This window comes from Serinus canaria, chromosome 3 (genome assembly GCF_022539315.1).
Source record: "Serinus canaria isolate serCan28SL12 chromosome 3, serCan2020, whole genome shotgun sequence".
Taxonomy (NCBI): Eukaryota; Metazoa; Chordata; class Aves; order Passeriformes; family Fringillidae; genus Serinus; species Serinus canaria.
This window is the reverse complement of record NC_066316.1, coordinates 32,702,767-32,719,734: the sequence shown is the minus strand read 5'-3', so window position 1 is coordinate 32,719,734 and position 16,968 is coordinate 32,702,767. Positions and strand designations below refer to the sequence as shown.

General features: G+C 42.2%; 1 protein-coding gene across 2 annotated transcripts in view; it reads right to left on the bottom strand.

Moving 5' to 3' along the window:
• The window catches only part of AGPAT4 (1-acylglycerol-3-phosphate O-acyltransferase 4), a 72,457-nt gene extending 56,041 nt beyond the window's left edge, over positions 1 to 16,416 (bottom strand). Inside the window, exons 1-3 of one of the 2 annotated variants that reach the window (XM_050972692.1) lie at positions 16,336 to 16,416; positions 6,596 to 6,714; positions 2,204 to 2,434 (exon numbers count right to left, since the gene is read on the bottom strand). In XM_050972692.1, coding sequence (XP_050828649.1) covers positions 2,204 to 2,381 — 178 coding nt within the window. In that variant the 5' untranslated portion in view covers positions 2,382 to 2,434; positions 6,596 to 6,714; positions 16,336 to 16,416. The remainder of the gene's footprint in view (positions 1 to 2,203; positions 2,435 to 6,595; positions 6,715 to 16,335) is intronic. The other variant, XM_050972693.1, reaches the window with a different exon arrangement.
• Between the last annotated feature and the right edge of the window lie 552 nt (positions 16,417 to 16,968).

Below are 16,968 nucleotides of genomic sequence, written 5' to 3'. Positions count from 1 at the left end.
AGACCTGACTTATTAGTCACCACATCAGTGGCCCCCAAAAACACATCTACTTTGATTAATTGGTCTTTAGTTCTTTGAAATAGTTTTTCAAATTAACAATCATTTTCCCCTTTCCAAATATCACTCAGATAAGTGTGACTCATCAAATGCTAGCTTGCTCTGTTGTAAATCCAAAAAAATGGCTTTAACCTAGACACACTTTGTTCTGAGCATGACTGGGCAAAAAGCTCACCACGCAATCTATTCCAGTGGCATCAACACTGAAGACTAGATCAGCAACCCTGAGTATAAAGCCATCTCCCTCACCAAGGACAAGCATTCAGGATTACTCCCGCTTCCATACTGTCCATACCCTAGATCAGACTAGATTGAGCTAAACTGAAGGATTCAGCCTGAAGACTGCAGAATAGCTAATATCTCTGCACTAAGTAGCCAAAAGCAAGAATGGGCAGAAGGCATTGCATGAAAAATAATAATATATACCTATATGTGTACAGTATCTTCTACATGCCATGGCTTCAAACATACACTATGCTGCCAGGCAAAAGGTAAAACCCTGGCCAGATTCAATACTGCTCTTTGTACACGTAAATGAATAGCATTGGCAAACTCAATACTTCAGGGACCAACACACAGCAAAAAAGAAATTTTTCAGAAAGAACATCTTCTCTCCATTACAGAAATAATAAAACAACACCCCCAATTTATTTGGGACTATGCACTCTGACGCACTTGCAATTTAAGCCAAAAGTATATTTTAAAAATATGCTTTGAATTGTTACTCATCAGAGTCACTGATGAAAGATAAATAATCCCTAGAGGCCTCCAAGTTGAGGCTTATGACAGATTTCTACCTCACAGCTGATTTTGAATACTAACTATGTTTTTCTGTTTCAGGCTCCTAGTAGCAGAAAAGGTTACTTGAAAGAAACCATTTTGCTGCATTTCTACAGCACAGTTGTTAAATGCTGTACTGGAAGGTTGTTTTCCCCAGTACAAAAACATCCATAAGTCACTCAGCACTGACAGTGACATCACACAAGGATAATCTTTAGGGAGCAACAAAAAGCATGCATTTTTCAACAGTTTTCTTCTAAGAAAGTACTTTTGAGATCCAGAAAGGCCCAGGGAACTCTCTGGAAGTGGACAAATTTAACAGCACATTCCTAAATACTGTATGTGGGTACATTAGCATTTCTATAACAGTTTCTATGAAGAATTCTTTCTGCTGTATGTTAATGCAGTTATGTGGAAGTCAGAAGCAGCAGTACAATAAAATTGCTGAAACTGCAGTTGCAGCTCTTTAAAAGCAAATATATAAGCAAACTGATTATAACATGAAAATTTCAAATTCTCTGATAATTCACTGTTGTCAGGTGAAGATTCCACTAAACTCCCTCTAACAGAGAACAAACAAATGCGTACAGCTGTCACTCATTCCACTGGAATACCTGTTTCGTCAAGTGCCAGTAATCTGTCACATCTCAGGAGTCAAAGGTCTGCTCTTTCTACAACATCCTTAGGTCATGCTCCCATATCTCCCAGAAAAATCAGTATCATTTCAATCCCTGCTTCTTTCAAATGATTACAGGCTACCTGCTATATTCTGCATTATAACTACATGTATATACTGAATACATACAGATGCAGCTGAACATCTGAAATCCCATTCAAAGAAAAAAAACAATTTATAACTGGCCTAAGAAAAAAACACATGAAATCAAACATTTTTCCTTTTTTTCTGTTATTTCCCAGTCCTGAATCAGATTTGCATGTGAAACATTTAAAACAAGACCATAAACAAAATCATGGGGGATAAAAAGATTGAAAGTGTTATTGGAAGTGACTTGTTAACACTGTAAGCCTACAGATAATAGCTGAACTTGCTGAGATGCATTATTTGGTCAATATTTCTCATTTGGTTTAATGAAACATGATGGACAGCCAAATGAGAGGCAATCATACTTCAACATACTGAGTCAAGCAAGCATCCCACTATAAAAGAGCAAAACATTTCAGCACAAGAAGACATTTCAACAAGGCATACATCTCTTCATACAAGTGCAGGTGCTGTAGGAAGCAGACATGACCTTTATATAGGCTTTGAAATCCAGAACTTTTCTACCAAATCCCTCAAGACAAAATATGAAAATACTTAAACAAAAAAAAAAAAAAAGGAAAAAAAGAAAAGAAGAAATCTTACGGCTTGAAATGCAGTAAGCCAGCCTGCAGTTGATCTTCCTGAACAGTTGCTTGTTGATTGGCCAAAGTATAAGTGTAAAGAGTTGAATGAAGTTAATGATCAGTCCTGACACTATAAATATGTAGCAGATCAGAAGGTGGCAAATGAATTGCGACTTCAGAAAGCCAATGATGTCCATGATTTGCTGAGAAAGCAAGAGGATACCTTCAGACACAAAATTCAGAAGAAAACCTGCAAAACCAAATAGTATCAGCAGTTACAGAGTGCATTAATTTCCACAGACAGAATTAAACTTCATGCTTACACTTATATAAAAATTAAATCTATTGTAGGAAAAGGCCTGATGTCAGTATTTGCAAAAGTAACAGCATAAAGAGAATACTGTATTTGTGAACCAATTTACATTTGCCTTTGGAAACCAATTCTTAAATTTCAGTCTTAACTCTGCAAAACCTGTGAGCATATGACTCTACTCCATGGACTAAAATACTCTTTTATAAGGTTTTCATTGACAAAATATGAGCAAATATTTTGGTTTGAACTATATGACAGTTTTCATATGAACTTGTATTTTTATTTGACTTGTCCATACTTCATGAGACATACACTGTCACCTCTGTAATCTTCAAGAGCAGCTCCAAATTAAATGCAAGCTTTAGAGCTTAGTTAAGAGATGTGGTTTTCTCTACTAGCTATGGTCCCCAAACAAGAGGCAGCAGCCCCTTAATTCTAGCTTTATTGTCTTCTTCCCCTCTCATACTCAAGTAACAGTTGATTTTGGCAAGAGAATAAAAGCTTGGCTATGCACAATACACACAATTTGTTCAATTATTTCTTGACACTGATTCTGTCAGTTATAATCCATAAACCCAGAAATGAAACATCAATAACAGTACTAACCCGTGACCCAGAAATGTTTCCAGAAAGGAATCAATTCTAAGGTTACTTATGAAATGTTTGTGATATTTTGGAAAGGTCCAGTCCAACCTTAGCAATTGAGCAGAGGAAGGGTCCTCTGCAAAGTGTTCTGACCTATCAAATATTGCGCTGACCTCCCCCCACCATCACTACCACCACCACTAGAATGAACACTCATCTCTCAGCAAACACAACCCCCAGTAGTCTGAGTACAGTTGACAGGAGGTGCTTCTGCCATCCTGTTCCACTCCTCCACTGTTTCCCCCTCTGAGGCATGGAAGAGTTTTTCCAGGGAGGAAACCCTGAGACAGTATTTCTGAATGTGCCAGTCGCATGCAAAAAACAAAACAGCAGCTGTCAGCAGCCTAGGGAATTAACTGATGAAAAAAATCTTTACGCCTATCCTTTTAGTTTATATGAGACCCTATTATGTGAGGCACTGAGTCTTGATCAATGACCTGAAACATTTGTTACAGCCCTTTGCTGACTCTGCTCGCCACATCAAAGAGCACACACAAGAACGGCTGCAGAGCCTTCCCAAGTTATTTAGCCAGTTTCAACCGCAAGGAAAATGCGCAAAAATTTAAGAAAGAGAATCTGTATTGTTGCATAATTTATATAAAGAGTTTATGGCAGTCCCAAGCCTATTATTAGCAGACAAAATGTGCCCTTCTGTTCCCTTTATCTTGCTGTGCTATTCAGTACCACAGCTGACACCAGCTGTAGCCCAGAATGGCAGAACAGGCCTTTATTCATTGTAGTAAACCACTGTCACGATACTTGCAAAAAGCTTTTCCAGCTTTAACAAACCTTCCTATTAAAGATATGATTCTTAGGGTGGCAGACAATTTACTAGTTTGGGCTTTGACAAAAGGCTTTGTTTTTGAAGGCTAAGCCGAATGAGAAATGTTGTCTAGTAGGAACCACGAACCACTGCTGTGTTTCTTCTCCAATCCATCCAATGAACACTCAGAAGACAAAGCCAAACAATCAAAAAGAAAAAGGCAGCAACTTTCTTTAAAACAGTCAGAACAGAAGCAAACAGCTACCTAGAAGTGGATGGTTTCAAAGACTCTACAGCATCCAAAACCCTGATGGCTGGGTTTATCCTACTGTCCTTGGCTAAAAATGATCAGAAAGAATTAAACAGGCAGACTAGCACAAAAAAAAAAACCTATCCCACAGAATCACACTAAGGTAATTCCCAGAGATCAGTAAGCCAGGGAATAAAACATAAAAACAGCAGCCACAAATAAAGACCAGAGCACTGCTTATTAGTGAAGATCTGAAAACTCACAATTTGATATAATCAACATAAATCTACCATAGAAAGCAGATGACAGATGGACTTACTAACAAAAATAATTAGCCGTTTTGTCCATCAATTAATCCAGTAATATTTTTGTTACCTATTTGTTATAACAGATGCTAAACTTTATTAAAATGTTACATTTATGTGAATCATTTACTTCCTGCTGTGTCTTTAAAATAAAACTTCACAGAAATAAAATAAACAAATATGAGATAACCCTGATAAAACATAATTCTTGCCTTACAATTTTGTTAAGCCACAATGGAATGTCTGAAAGTAATTAATTCCTCACTTTCCTACTTCAGCCATCAAACTTCAATTTGGTGAAGCTTCAGAGAGCTGTTTTAAGGCAAACTAAATCTATTTAAGCAGTACCATCCAAAGGCATCTAACCTAACTTGCTTGCAAAAGGAACAAGAAATGAGAGACACCGATGAAATCCCTTTTTTCCAAAAAGTGGGAACTACACAGAGAAATTTTCTCTTTTGACTACTTATAAAATATGCAACCTAAACATTGTATATGGAATGGTAGCTAAGCTTCTATTTCTCAGACATTAACTCATAAGATTTTTTTTTACTGTCCTTCATTACCCACACTCCATGAATGCAATTTATTCTTTGTACAAGTAACAAAAAGCATCAGTTCTGATCTTATAAATGAAGTCTAGAAACATACATTTAAGAGTCCACTGGAACACCTTACACTTAAGTCTTTCTAACAGTCCTCCTGGGTAACATCAACATAACACCAGTTTAAGTGATAAAAGAGTCAGGTCTTTAATTCTTAATCCATGATGCTGGTTTAATAAATTAGTGATTTCCTTATAGATAATGACTGAAAATTACAGCAATCTTTTAGAAACAAAAGGGCAAATCAATGCATTTTCTCAGAAGCTATTAAGATCAGAATGCTGCCAAGAAGTACTCTTCTATCAAACACCCCTTAAAATTAATTAGGAGAAAATGGCTAGATAGAGCATCTAACCCAGACAGGGACATTCTTTACAACAGTTTTCCTTTGGATACAAAACAGAAGACTCAAACCTCAAATGTCTGTTTAGGGACCAAGTCAGCAAGCATCTATTCATGTGACTAAGAGCTTACATGTTCAGGTTTTATTCATTCTGACTCTTTTCTCTCCAACTTCCATTCTTCAGCAAGATCCAATCCAGCTACTCTCAGCATTTCCTTCTGCTTAGACTAACTGACCAGGAGGTCATAGAAGTGATATGCCTAGTGAAGAACTTCATGTCAGCAGAGGCCAATGAACAGTTCTATTTCATACTTCCAAGTCAGTCAGTGTTTTGAGACTACAACTAGAGATTTCACAAAGAACACAAGTGCTTGCACTTTTAAAGAAAGCACACAAATGAAGCAAAGAAGTGCCACCCACTGTTTCCAAAGTTCAAGTAGAATAAAGAGTTACTGGAGTGTGGAAAGCAATATGGTATGTATCTGACAGCATCTAGATTGAGATGAAGAGAGGCAAGTCAGTACTATACCTCTCATTTATTCAGTACGTATTTGAAGCTTACATGAAAGCTTTCACTTTTATCTAGTCTTTGATTCAGTGTTCAAATGCTTTGTTGCAAGTTAAAAACAACCAACCAGATGATGATGCCTATTCTTGCATTTTGTCATCTAAACCAGATTCTTGGATGGATGAGTTACAAAGACTATTATGAAAATATGCTCAGGTCAGATTAAGCAGTCTCAGTAGTGCCTTTCAAGTCAATATCAGTTGCCTCCAAAACCGCTGTATTTGGCACTGGTGAGGCCACAATTGAGTACTGCATCTACTTCTGAGCCCCTCACTGCAAGAAGGACATTGAGGAGCTGGAGCACATCCAGAGAAGGGCAACAGAGCTGGTGAAGGGTCAGGAGCCCAAGTCCTGTGAGGAGTGTCTGAGGGAGCTGGGGGGTTTTAGCCTGGAGAAAAGGAGACTCAGGAGTGACCTCATTGCTCTCTACAAGTCCCTAAAGGAGGGTGCAGCCAGGTGGGGCCAGCCTCCTCCCCCAGGCAACCAGAGACAGGACAGGAGGACACAGTCTTCAGCTGTGCGAGGGGAGGTTCAGGTTGGACATCACGAGGGATTTCTTCACAGAAAGGGTGATTAGGCTTTAGAATGGGCTGCCCAGAGAGGTGGTGGAGTCACTCACCTTGGAGGTATTGAAAGGAAAGTCTGGACCTGTCACTCAGTGCCACGGTCTGGTTGACATGGTGGTGCTCTGTCACAGGTTGGACTCGATCTCTGAGGTCTTTGCCAACCTCACTGACTCTGTGAAAAGAGCACAGACAGCAGCACTGCATAAACATCAGTGTATTTTAACAGTGCTGCTGTACATGAAATACATAGGCAAAGCAAGTCACAGGAAACCCCTGGGCTCTTCTCTGACAGTAAGCACCAAGCTAGCATCCATGTGTGTATTCATCTGCAAGGAGACTGTTACCTGTACAGGCCACACCAAAAAAAACCCAAAACTGGAGAAGAATTATCTATTTGCCTCATGCTTAATTAGGGTTTGAATCACTTTTCACCTCCCCCAAAGGCACCTACTAGAGCATTTTTTCACTGCCCATCTTTGTTGTCAGCTGATGATAAGCTGCACTAAACTTCCCCAAGTAAAGTCTGTTTTGACCATGATGGTAATTGGTGAATGACCCCTCTGTCCTTACCTCAACACACAAACTTTTTTGTCCTATTTTCTTCCCTTGTCCTACTGAGGAAGGAGAGTTTGATGCAAACCAAGACAGCCACAATTTCTCCAAAAATTCCCGAAAATTTGAACATATCTTAAGACTTTTCCTCAAAGTTAAGACAACTTAGGAATGCTTTTAGATTTTTATAAGGAGTCCTGCATTCCTGAGCTGCACATTGTTAAAATGGAGAGATCGGTCAGTCCGGCTGTTTCAAAAGCTGAAGAATACATACCATCTACCAGCAAAACTTAGAATTTCAAATTTATATACTTGCTATAAAACTGACTTACTGTTTATCTTCTAGTGAGCAGAGAGATAATTTGCATAACATAGTGTCAACTGAAGAAACAGAAATATTAATCTGGGAGTTTTCAAATGGTTATTGCAGCGTAATGCTTTTCCCTTCTGCCTTTTGAATTTTCTTCCTGCTGTGATCTAATGTAGGGAAAACAGCTACACAAACTCTGCATGCCTAGCAGGATGCAAGTCCTCTGTGTACACATACCTTACTTGCAAAATGCATAGCAGAGCTCCTGTTAGACTCAACGTTTATACAGCAAGGTGAGGAGGATAACAGCAGTTTGAGAGAGGCATGTATAGTCTGGGAAGGAGTGGGAAAGATGGGGAGCAACTGCTCAAGTTCTGGTGAGAAGCAGTTCAGTCTTGCTTTTTCCAGAAGCATGAAATATTCAGGGAGGAGGGAGATGAACTTAAACACATATCAATAAAAAACTCCTTGGAGATGCAACATTTAGAGACTGCAGTGCTTGATGCTGAGAGGAGGTATTTATTTGGAAAGAATAAACCCCTTGAAGTTAAGCACTTCTGTTCCAAGCTCGTAAAGAGATCCTCGAAAAATATGTGAAGGTGAAGTATATCAGTTATCTCGGGTGTAGAACATGAAGTTCACAAAAATAGCACTGGAAGGCAAGTTGCTTCTTTCCAAAATGCCAAGTGTTGCTGTTCAACTGTTTCCCACACAGATTCCTGTACTTTAATACATTCATATATATACATTTATATAAAGCACAATTATCTGGAATTTGCTTGGGAAAAAAAATAAAGAGCTGCATTAAGATACTCAAGATGTAGATGAGTTTATCAGAGCTCAGTCTGCGAGTTTAGTCCTGGGGACCAATGAGTCCCTCTGTTTCTTTTTTTACTTCACTACTTTAACTGGGTCCATTAACCTAAAAAGTCACTTGCACTGACAACAAGGGCAGCACCATACAAAAGTAAAATTTAGGGACTAAGCAAGACAGCAGGACTAAACAGTAAAAAAAGACAAAAAAGTATACTAAGAATCTAAGCAGGATGTGGGCTATGCTGTCACACTAACAAAAGCAACCTGGATAGTTCCTCAAAAATGACTGATGTGAATAACCACAAAGGGTGTAGGACATGCTACTACATCACATGCTCAGAGACAATTTAATATTTGTTTTCATGGGCAACATTAAGTGCTTAATCAAAGGTAACCAGACCCACATGTTACTGTCATCAGGCACTCCATAAAAAACAACCCCCCTACAAACATGCTTCCACAAAGTCACTTCAGGGACTTATGGCATTCTGCAAAAGTGCAGGTGGCTTGTTAAATTACTGATTCTGAATGTTTGCAACAAACAAAGTCTTAGCAAATATAGAGACACCTAAATTTTGAAATTTTGTACAGAACAGTCACAGACCAATTGGGGCAACTGTTCATTTGAAGTACAGAGATCAGAGTCAAGTCTAGTTAGGGCACTGATCCTCAACGCACAACCCAAGAAAAATCCTTCAAGGGTGAGACGCACACCATCACTCCTCACACGGGAAGTTAACACATTAAAAACTACAGAGGCAGCAGGGGCAGTACAGCAGGATGTTGCCACCTGCATTGTAATACTTATCCAGCATCAAGGGCACACTGATCACCTCTACACTGGGTATTTTAGGAACAGATCCAACACAAGAGTAGCTACTGAGTTCTTCAGTAGCTATTATAGAAACACTTCTTTTAAAAGAGCCCAAATAAATGGCAGTAGGGAAGGAGGTCGACAACGGATTATTCAGGAGCTGGTACAAAAACAGGGCTGCTTTTTAAAATTGTGCTGGGAGTCCAAACATTCTCTTGATAAGAGATGAGCTTTAGAAAGAAGGCCAATCCTATGAAGGCTCATAGCTTATGTCACTGATTGCCCTCACCTTGTTTTAAGAACTATAAATTACATTCACAGCAACACAGAGTCAGCACAAGGTACAGGAACTGCTTATACCGTCTCAACAGACAAAAAACTTCCCCTGCATCCAAACCACATTTATGTGCGAGGCAACACAGAAACATGGATCACATTTACTTCAAAGCTTCAAATATTTAATCCTCCTATTCTTACCCACAATGAGTTGCGAAGTTAGATTATAAAAGTATCACCTCCCAGCTCCAGTCCTGCAACAGACAAACACACCTCTAACACAAGTCACCTCCTAACTCCAGTCCTACAACAGACAAACACATCTCTAACACATAAGTCACCTCCCAACTCCAGTCCTGCAACAGGCAAACACACCTCTAACACATAAGCAGTTGTATCCAGGCAGAAGAGTTTCACATCCTCTCAGCAGACTTAGTAACATGAGCACATTTATTTCTCTGCAAGATCAAATCCTTCATGTATATAGGATTAGAAAGCAGTTATGGATTTTGTCCATTTTCTGTCTGTACTTATCAATCCCATTTGATAGGAAAAGCTGGAAAGATCCCTGTTGCTGCTCCCCTCTTACCTCCCCTGGTAAAGACCTTGTGAAAGTTACACAGTAAATCCACAGAACAGCCAACAGCAGAACCACAACCTGCCACTTCCCTAAACTCCAGCTTTCAAGACAAAATGGGACTTTTCATACTCCTTTATTTGCCTTCTTGCCCACCCTCACCTTTGCTTTGCAACACCTTTTAAAGGCCACACATAGAGAGCAGGGATTGAATGGCCACATCCCACAAGGACCTTCAGCAAAAGCAGATGATGCAACAGGTATAAATGCTCCTCTACAACCCAGGATGTATGTGCTCTGCTTTCCCTTCCTTTCTCCATTCCTCAAGAAATGCAAGCCAAGTATTCAGCAACTTGATGGTTCTGTACCAAAAAGTACAAGTTACAACTTTAGCAGCAAGTGGGGAGTACTACGTGCGTGTGCACACACACATACATCTTTCCTATTATTATTACCCTTAGAAGGAATTAAAGGCAGTGATAGATGCTACAAAGACATCTACTGGAAGACAAAAATCATCAGCACTGGGAAAAGGGTAACTTTCTTTCCTCAAATCCATATAAAGACCTCTTTATATTTTCTGATATTGTGATTTATACTTTAGTAATTTTGGGTGATGTCTTTAAGCCTTTTTCTAGGAGTCTTAATTCCTAACTTGTGTGGCTTTGTTGTTTTGTTTATTTGAAAAAACTAGAAAGTGCAACTACAATATAACATAGAATTTGTGGCAGCAAAAATCTTAAAAGAAAAAAGATTGTGGTGTGGCAGAGATTGGGCTTTAAATCACTAAGCTGAGAAATACACCATGGTGACACCACTGCTGGTTTCAAGTGCAACTTCCACCACTGAGCTGTGGGCCAGTAACAAATTTTCTATTGTCCCCAAAACCCCAAAATGACAACTTCAAACGTGGTGCCTCTCTCTGAGCAGCTGTATGGCCCCTGCTGGAGACAACCATGTTCTCCTGGCTGGCAGGTCTGCTGCCCACGCTGCCACAGATGCAACAGGTACACGGCACAGACCTCATCCTCTGTGCTTCCAAGTCACACAGTATGAGCTAATAGCACTGACCTTCTCCATGAGGGAATCCAAAAGCTTCCAGTACAAATCACAAGACATTGTTAACTGTGCTGGAAACAAGAAGTGCCATTACCTGATTACAGCTCCAAGTGAGCTGTTAGGTTTTTGTATCTTCTGTGACAGGAGACAGTCTCCTTCAGCTAAGCCATTTGCATATTTTTAATTAATATGAAGCAACATTAGTATGCTCTTTGAATACTAAGGAAATATTAAACAGAAAAAGACTCACAAGGCCTTTTTTTAACCTTTAAGTATTGATTTAATTTGTCTGTATTCTATCATATGATGCTGAAGAGTATAAAGTAGCTGAATCTCTCTTTTATGAAAATCACATCCCAAAACTGGAAATGACAATGCAAACAAAAGATGTAGCCATACCAAGACAGAGATACACAGGATATTAGTACTTAGTCATTAAATACTGTTTAATGATTCTTTTTGTAAAAAGTAGTTTAACTAAAGAATTAATCTTCCAGATTTATTATTCAAATAAAACCAACTCCTGCCCCAAAGAGCTAATATCCAATACATAAACATCTTATAGCTGAGATGTGGGTGGCATGGTTCCAAAAAATAAGATGCCAGCTTCAGTGAAAGGCTCAGATGCATCTACACAGGAAACAACCAGACATCCAAATGCCAGGTAAAAACCCAAATAAACAGGGTGACAACTTTACCCACATATCAGCAGTCACCTTCTACATCAGTTTTCGCTCACCTCTGCCTCATGAGTGTTCAGAACTATTTTGTCACAGCATGGACTAGGAATACTTTCACCCTCCTCATTCTGCCTGACCATCAGTCCCCTAACAGCCTGATTTAATTTGAGAACTTCAGAGAACAAAAGCCTTTATCACAGGCACCAGTAATAAAGGGAGGTTTCCTTCTGGACCCGATTCAAACTCTGTTGAAGCCAGAAGAAATCTCTCAACAAGTTTAAATTGTCCTTGTTTAGCAAACATTACGACTGCAAACCAGCTAAATGTGATGTAACTAATTAATGATCCTGTATTCTCAGCACCTACAGCCACAGCTAGTCAAAACCACCTTAAGCATCCAGCAAGATCATTCAGAGACAGTGTTTGATCTGACTGAATTTACTTTACTGGATGGCAAGTGTGGAGATGTTAACAGCTTCTAAACATGCAGCAAGAACTCCAGGAATATTTTTATAAATTTTGCACTCAACTAAGCATTAGATACATCAACACCTACCTGGATTTTCTACAACATCACTGAACAACTGCATGTACCCAGGTCCTTTTAAAAGCCTGGCTTTGAGCATTTCTCCTGCTTACTTTAAGTATTTTTGAGATACTTTTACAAGGCTTAAATACAAAATGAAGCTTTTTTCTATCTCCTTGAGTGAAATGCAATATTTATGCACACACTCAGAGGCACAGGCATGTAAAAAACATACAGTGAGACAGAATCACAGAATTAACCCCTGACAAATCACCTGTGACTTGAAGGGGGGAACCTCATAAATGATTCAAGAGCAGTTGTAGTCTGCTTGCAGGCAGAATGCTTCAAGACCTTCCAGAAGTGCAAAGCAGTATCTGCAGTAATACTATTTTCCAAAATGCTCAAAAACATGGTAAGAAGCAGCAATATCTGTGTGAAAACACAGATTATGTGGAGACAGGGAGAGAAGCAGGACACCGTTTAACTTTCACAAAGTAGCTGTCACTTGAAATCATGTGCCATGTCCACATATAGACTCCCCACAAATACACTTCTTTCCCTGTTTTTAATGGCAGGTATTGAGTCTTATCCTTTTTCCAACAAGTGAAAAAACCTGCATTATCTGCCAACTGAACCAGCATGGACAAACCTTTACATCCACCTGGATCCTGCTGGGAAACCATGACTGAAATTTAACTTCGTTGATTCAATTAAAAGGAAATATAGTGCACATCAGAGGCTTTTCAGATGTTAACAGTCCCACATGCAACTCAAATCAGTGTGCTTGCCTTTGCCTGCAACTCCTAACCTTCTGGCAAGAAAACCCTCTCTCAGTTACCCCTACCTCTCACTCCTTTCCAGCCTAGGACTGGTTAATTACCTTTCCCTGTTCCTGTTATTTATGCTACAGTAGAAACCTCAAGCTGGGTCAGCCCTTTTTCAAGAAGCAGAAAATTATTTCAGTGTAAAGCTCTTTGTGGCAGAATACAACACGACAGACAGAAGAGCAGAAATTCAAAACAGTGGCCTAGGAAGTAAAAAGGCTTGAAGTTCAAGTTAAAGAACAGACCATTAGCAGGATCATAACCCAGCATCTCCTGGTGGGCTCACTACAGTTGCTGCACTGCTCTGCCCGGTTCCTAACACATAGCTTATGTGCCTTTTCAGCAAATCCATTGCAGCCATCATATTTTTCTCACATTATCAAAGAAGGGTCTTTGCAGCATTTTCACCCTTGCCACAACACACAGTTACACTCATTCATTTTTATTTCATCCTTCTCTGACCTTACCTTGGACCCTATCTCCTTTCTAGTTCGAGGCACTGGAGGAAGACAGGGGAAAAGCCTGAAAACGAAGTGAGTCAGCAGTTTCTGAGCAGCACACAAGCATTAGTTAGAGCTGATCAGGGTACTCACCACAGTCAGATGTTAATTAGCCCAAGACCACCAAACAAAAGACTGTGAGCAAACTTTCCCAAACACCTCAAAATGAATCACTGGGCAAGGCCACCCCTCAGATAAAGCACTTCAGGGAAAAAACACACTTTGAGCTGCCACGCACCAGTGCTGAAAGGCAACAAAGCACACAGGGTACTGTTCTGTCACATTTCTACTTCGTTTACAAAATGCCCACTGCATTCAGTACAGCTGAATCAAACACACCTGATGAGACAGTTGCCTTGACTGGTATAATGTTCTCCCTAATAAGCAAGGCCCACAGCTGCAAAAGCTTTTCCTGAGTAAAGTACATGCACAGTGCCTTACTGTGCACTGTTGCCCTCCTGCTCCTTTATCAGGACACACTGACAGCAGTAGTAGTGATGATATTAGTTAGGGAAGTGGTGTTCCACATCATGCAGGGGCAATTTGAATTCTTAAAATTTAAGACCAAATTACTAATACAGGGTCTAAGGGCCACAAGTGCTCATTTGAAACACAAGAATAGTACCTTGCTACTCTCAGCACAGCTGTGACAGTGTCTTCCTGCAAAAAGAGATTTGAAGGGGTATTGTTCCCAGTCTTCACCTTCCAGCAACAAAATCAAGGGTACATAACACAAAAAACAATCCACCCCTTTCAGCAGAGCACAGTACAGCTGTAGGATTCTCATCCATCATCTGCAAGAGACCCTTTCTCCTACAAAACTCCTGTCTGCTACGGTACAGTAAGTCCATTAAACTGTGAGTGATGTACAACCATCACTCCAGGAGAGCACACCTCACTTGAGAGAGATGAACACTGCTTCAGCACCTCTGCATTTGTGCTGGACAGAGCAAGACTTACTGTAAAAATAACCTCCCACCAAAATGACACCTACTGAGTTTCAAGAAACACATTAATTACTGTACTCTGGGCACAGCATTCTCTGTTCTGTGACTCTGAGCAACTGCTAACCTCTCTGTACAATTTCTCCACTCCTAAAATATGTTACTGCCACCTTGTTGTGAGGCACTTACTAAAATCTGTTAAAGTCCTTGCCAACAACACAAGTAAACTTTACTTAAGAGCAACCTTTATCCATAAGCAGCTTTCAATATGTTCTCTTTTCTCTGCAGGCTTCCCAATACATTCTTCCACACCTGACATCCATAAAACACAGTTAAAAGTTTCATTTTTCAGTATAGCTTATTCAGGCACTGTTGATGCAAAACATTAACAGGGAAGAGGAAAGCTACACATAATATTTACACAAATTTCTAAAGTGAATAAATATGTGTCTCAATCCATAGTGTTTGGAAAACCACAGCATTGTATCAGATACAAGCAGCAAGAGAAAGAAAATGACGGAAAACATTCAGAGCACACCAACTATTCTACTGATCCATGCAGTCAGTCTTTACGCAGAAGTAGTCCTGGCATATATAAATGGACGTCTGTACCTCTACACCAATCTTATCTTTTATATGAGAAGTTAGAGGAAAAAAAAGGTTGCAAATTTCACCTTAAGCTGTTTCACAACAGTTTCTCTACTCCAGCAGTTTTTAATTCTTTTGCTACTCTAGTGTGAAGTCATTATCGGTACAAGCTGAGGCTACAGTCGCCTGGTACCACAACTTCCTGGGCCGGAGTCATCACGGTTTTTAAACATATGCTTGGTTTTTTTTTTTTTTTTTTTTTTGTTTGAGAGTTTCTGGCATCCTTCTATCTTATTGTAAAGCATTTTCAGTTTTCATGTAGTAGCAATGTTCCTCTCTCCCACACAAGCACCTGCCTGAGGTACATCATTCTTAGATGTCAGCACAGGGACTTAAACCAAGACTTTTAAATATGTGTAACAAAAATAAGGATCAGAGAGAGGTCTTGGTGCGACATTGTTGAAACAGACTCTTTCGTGGGTTGTCTTTTCAGCCATTCGAGTGATTGCTCACTTGTTGAAATAAATGCTAAAAAGCATTACTTGTTATTTAAATAATGTTCACCACACGGCATCAGCCGACACACCTTAACTCAGTTCGCGGCCATTATTTAATTCAGCTTAAACATCTTTATGAACAGACGCCGATAGGTGAAAGGCAGAGCTCCTACAACACGTGAGCACGTCACCAGGGAGGCACACTGCCCCTCTCCCCGCCTCAGCTCACGGACTCCCGGCTACGGCGGACGGAGCAGCCGCCACGACCGACCCGAGGCCGGCCCGGCCCGGACCCCGCCGCGCCCGCTCGCTGTGGAGCGGCGCCTTCGGGGAGGCGGCAGCGAGCGGGCGACGGCACCCGCCCGTTCCCGGGGCAACCGCACCGCCCGCCCCATCCCCGGCCACCGCCAGCCGCGCCGAGCAGCCAGCACCGAAGGGAAAGTAGAAAGGGGGCACGCCCGCCCGGCGCGGCAGACGGGGGCTCGGCAGGGCTGGGCCGCTGTAGCTCAGCCGTTTCCACGGAAACCCCGGCGCGGGCAGAGCTCGCCACACAAAGGGGGCCCGCAGGCGGCAGGAAAATTCTCGGCGGCCGCGGGAGAAACGGCGCGGGTCCGGGCGGCGGGGGAGACCCAGGCCGGCGGGGAATAAATCAGGGAACTTGTACGCGCAGCCCACCGCCCGTCCCTCCCACCCGCCCCGCCGGCGGCTACCGGGGGGCGGCAGCGCCAGGGAGGGGCTGGCTCGGGGCTGTCTGCCCGGGGCAGCGAAGCCGGGCGGAGAAGAGGGAGCGGCCCCGCACCTGCGGAGCGCGCCAGGGGGAGAGCACGTACCTGGCGCCGGCGGGCCTGGGCACGCGTGCCGCGCTGGGGCGCCGGGAGCGGGCGGCGGCCGAGCCGCACCGGCTGCCACTACTTTGCACGCGGCGGGAGCGAGCAGGCGGCTCGGGCGGGGCCGCCAGGCTCCACCCGCCGGGCGGCTCCACTCCGGGAAGGGGGCCCCCCACGCCTTCCCCTTCCCTTCCCGCCGTCGACATGTCACTTCCTCCGGGGGCGGTGGGAAGGGGCGACCCCTCCCCGCATCGGCCTCGCCCGACCTTCGGGGCGCTGCCGGAGCGGAGAAAGAGCTCCCGGTGCCGCGCCGCGGCTGAGGAAGGGCCGCGGGCTCCGGGGAGGGAGGGGGAGCCGGAGAAGCGGCGGCCCGGGGAAGGGGCGCGGCGTAGCACCCGTCCCCTGAGCGTCACCGGCGCTGATCGGAGCTCAGTGCTCGTCATCCCTTACCGGGACAAACTCGGGGCGATGCGCACCTGTGACTGTCTGACCCTTCAAGTAGAAACCGGGCAACAAAAAGGAGCTCTACTGCCTGGATGCTGTGGAAAAAGAGAGATGCCTTGGCAGCCATTCAAGCACCGAATACCCTGACACACAATATTCACTCTATGTGACAACGCAAACATTTGCTGCCAG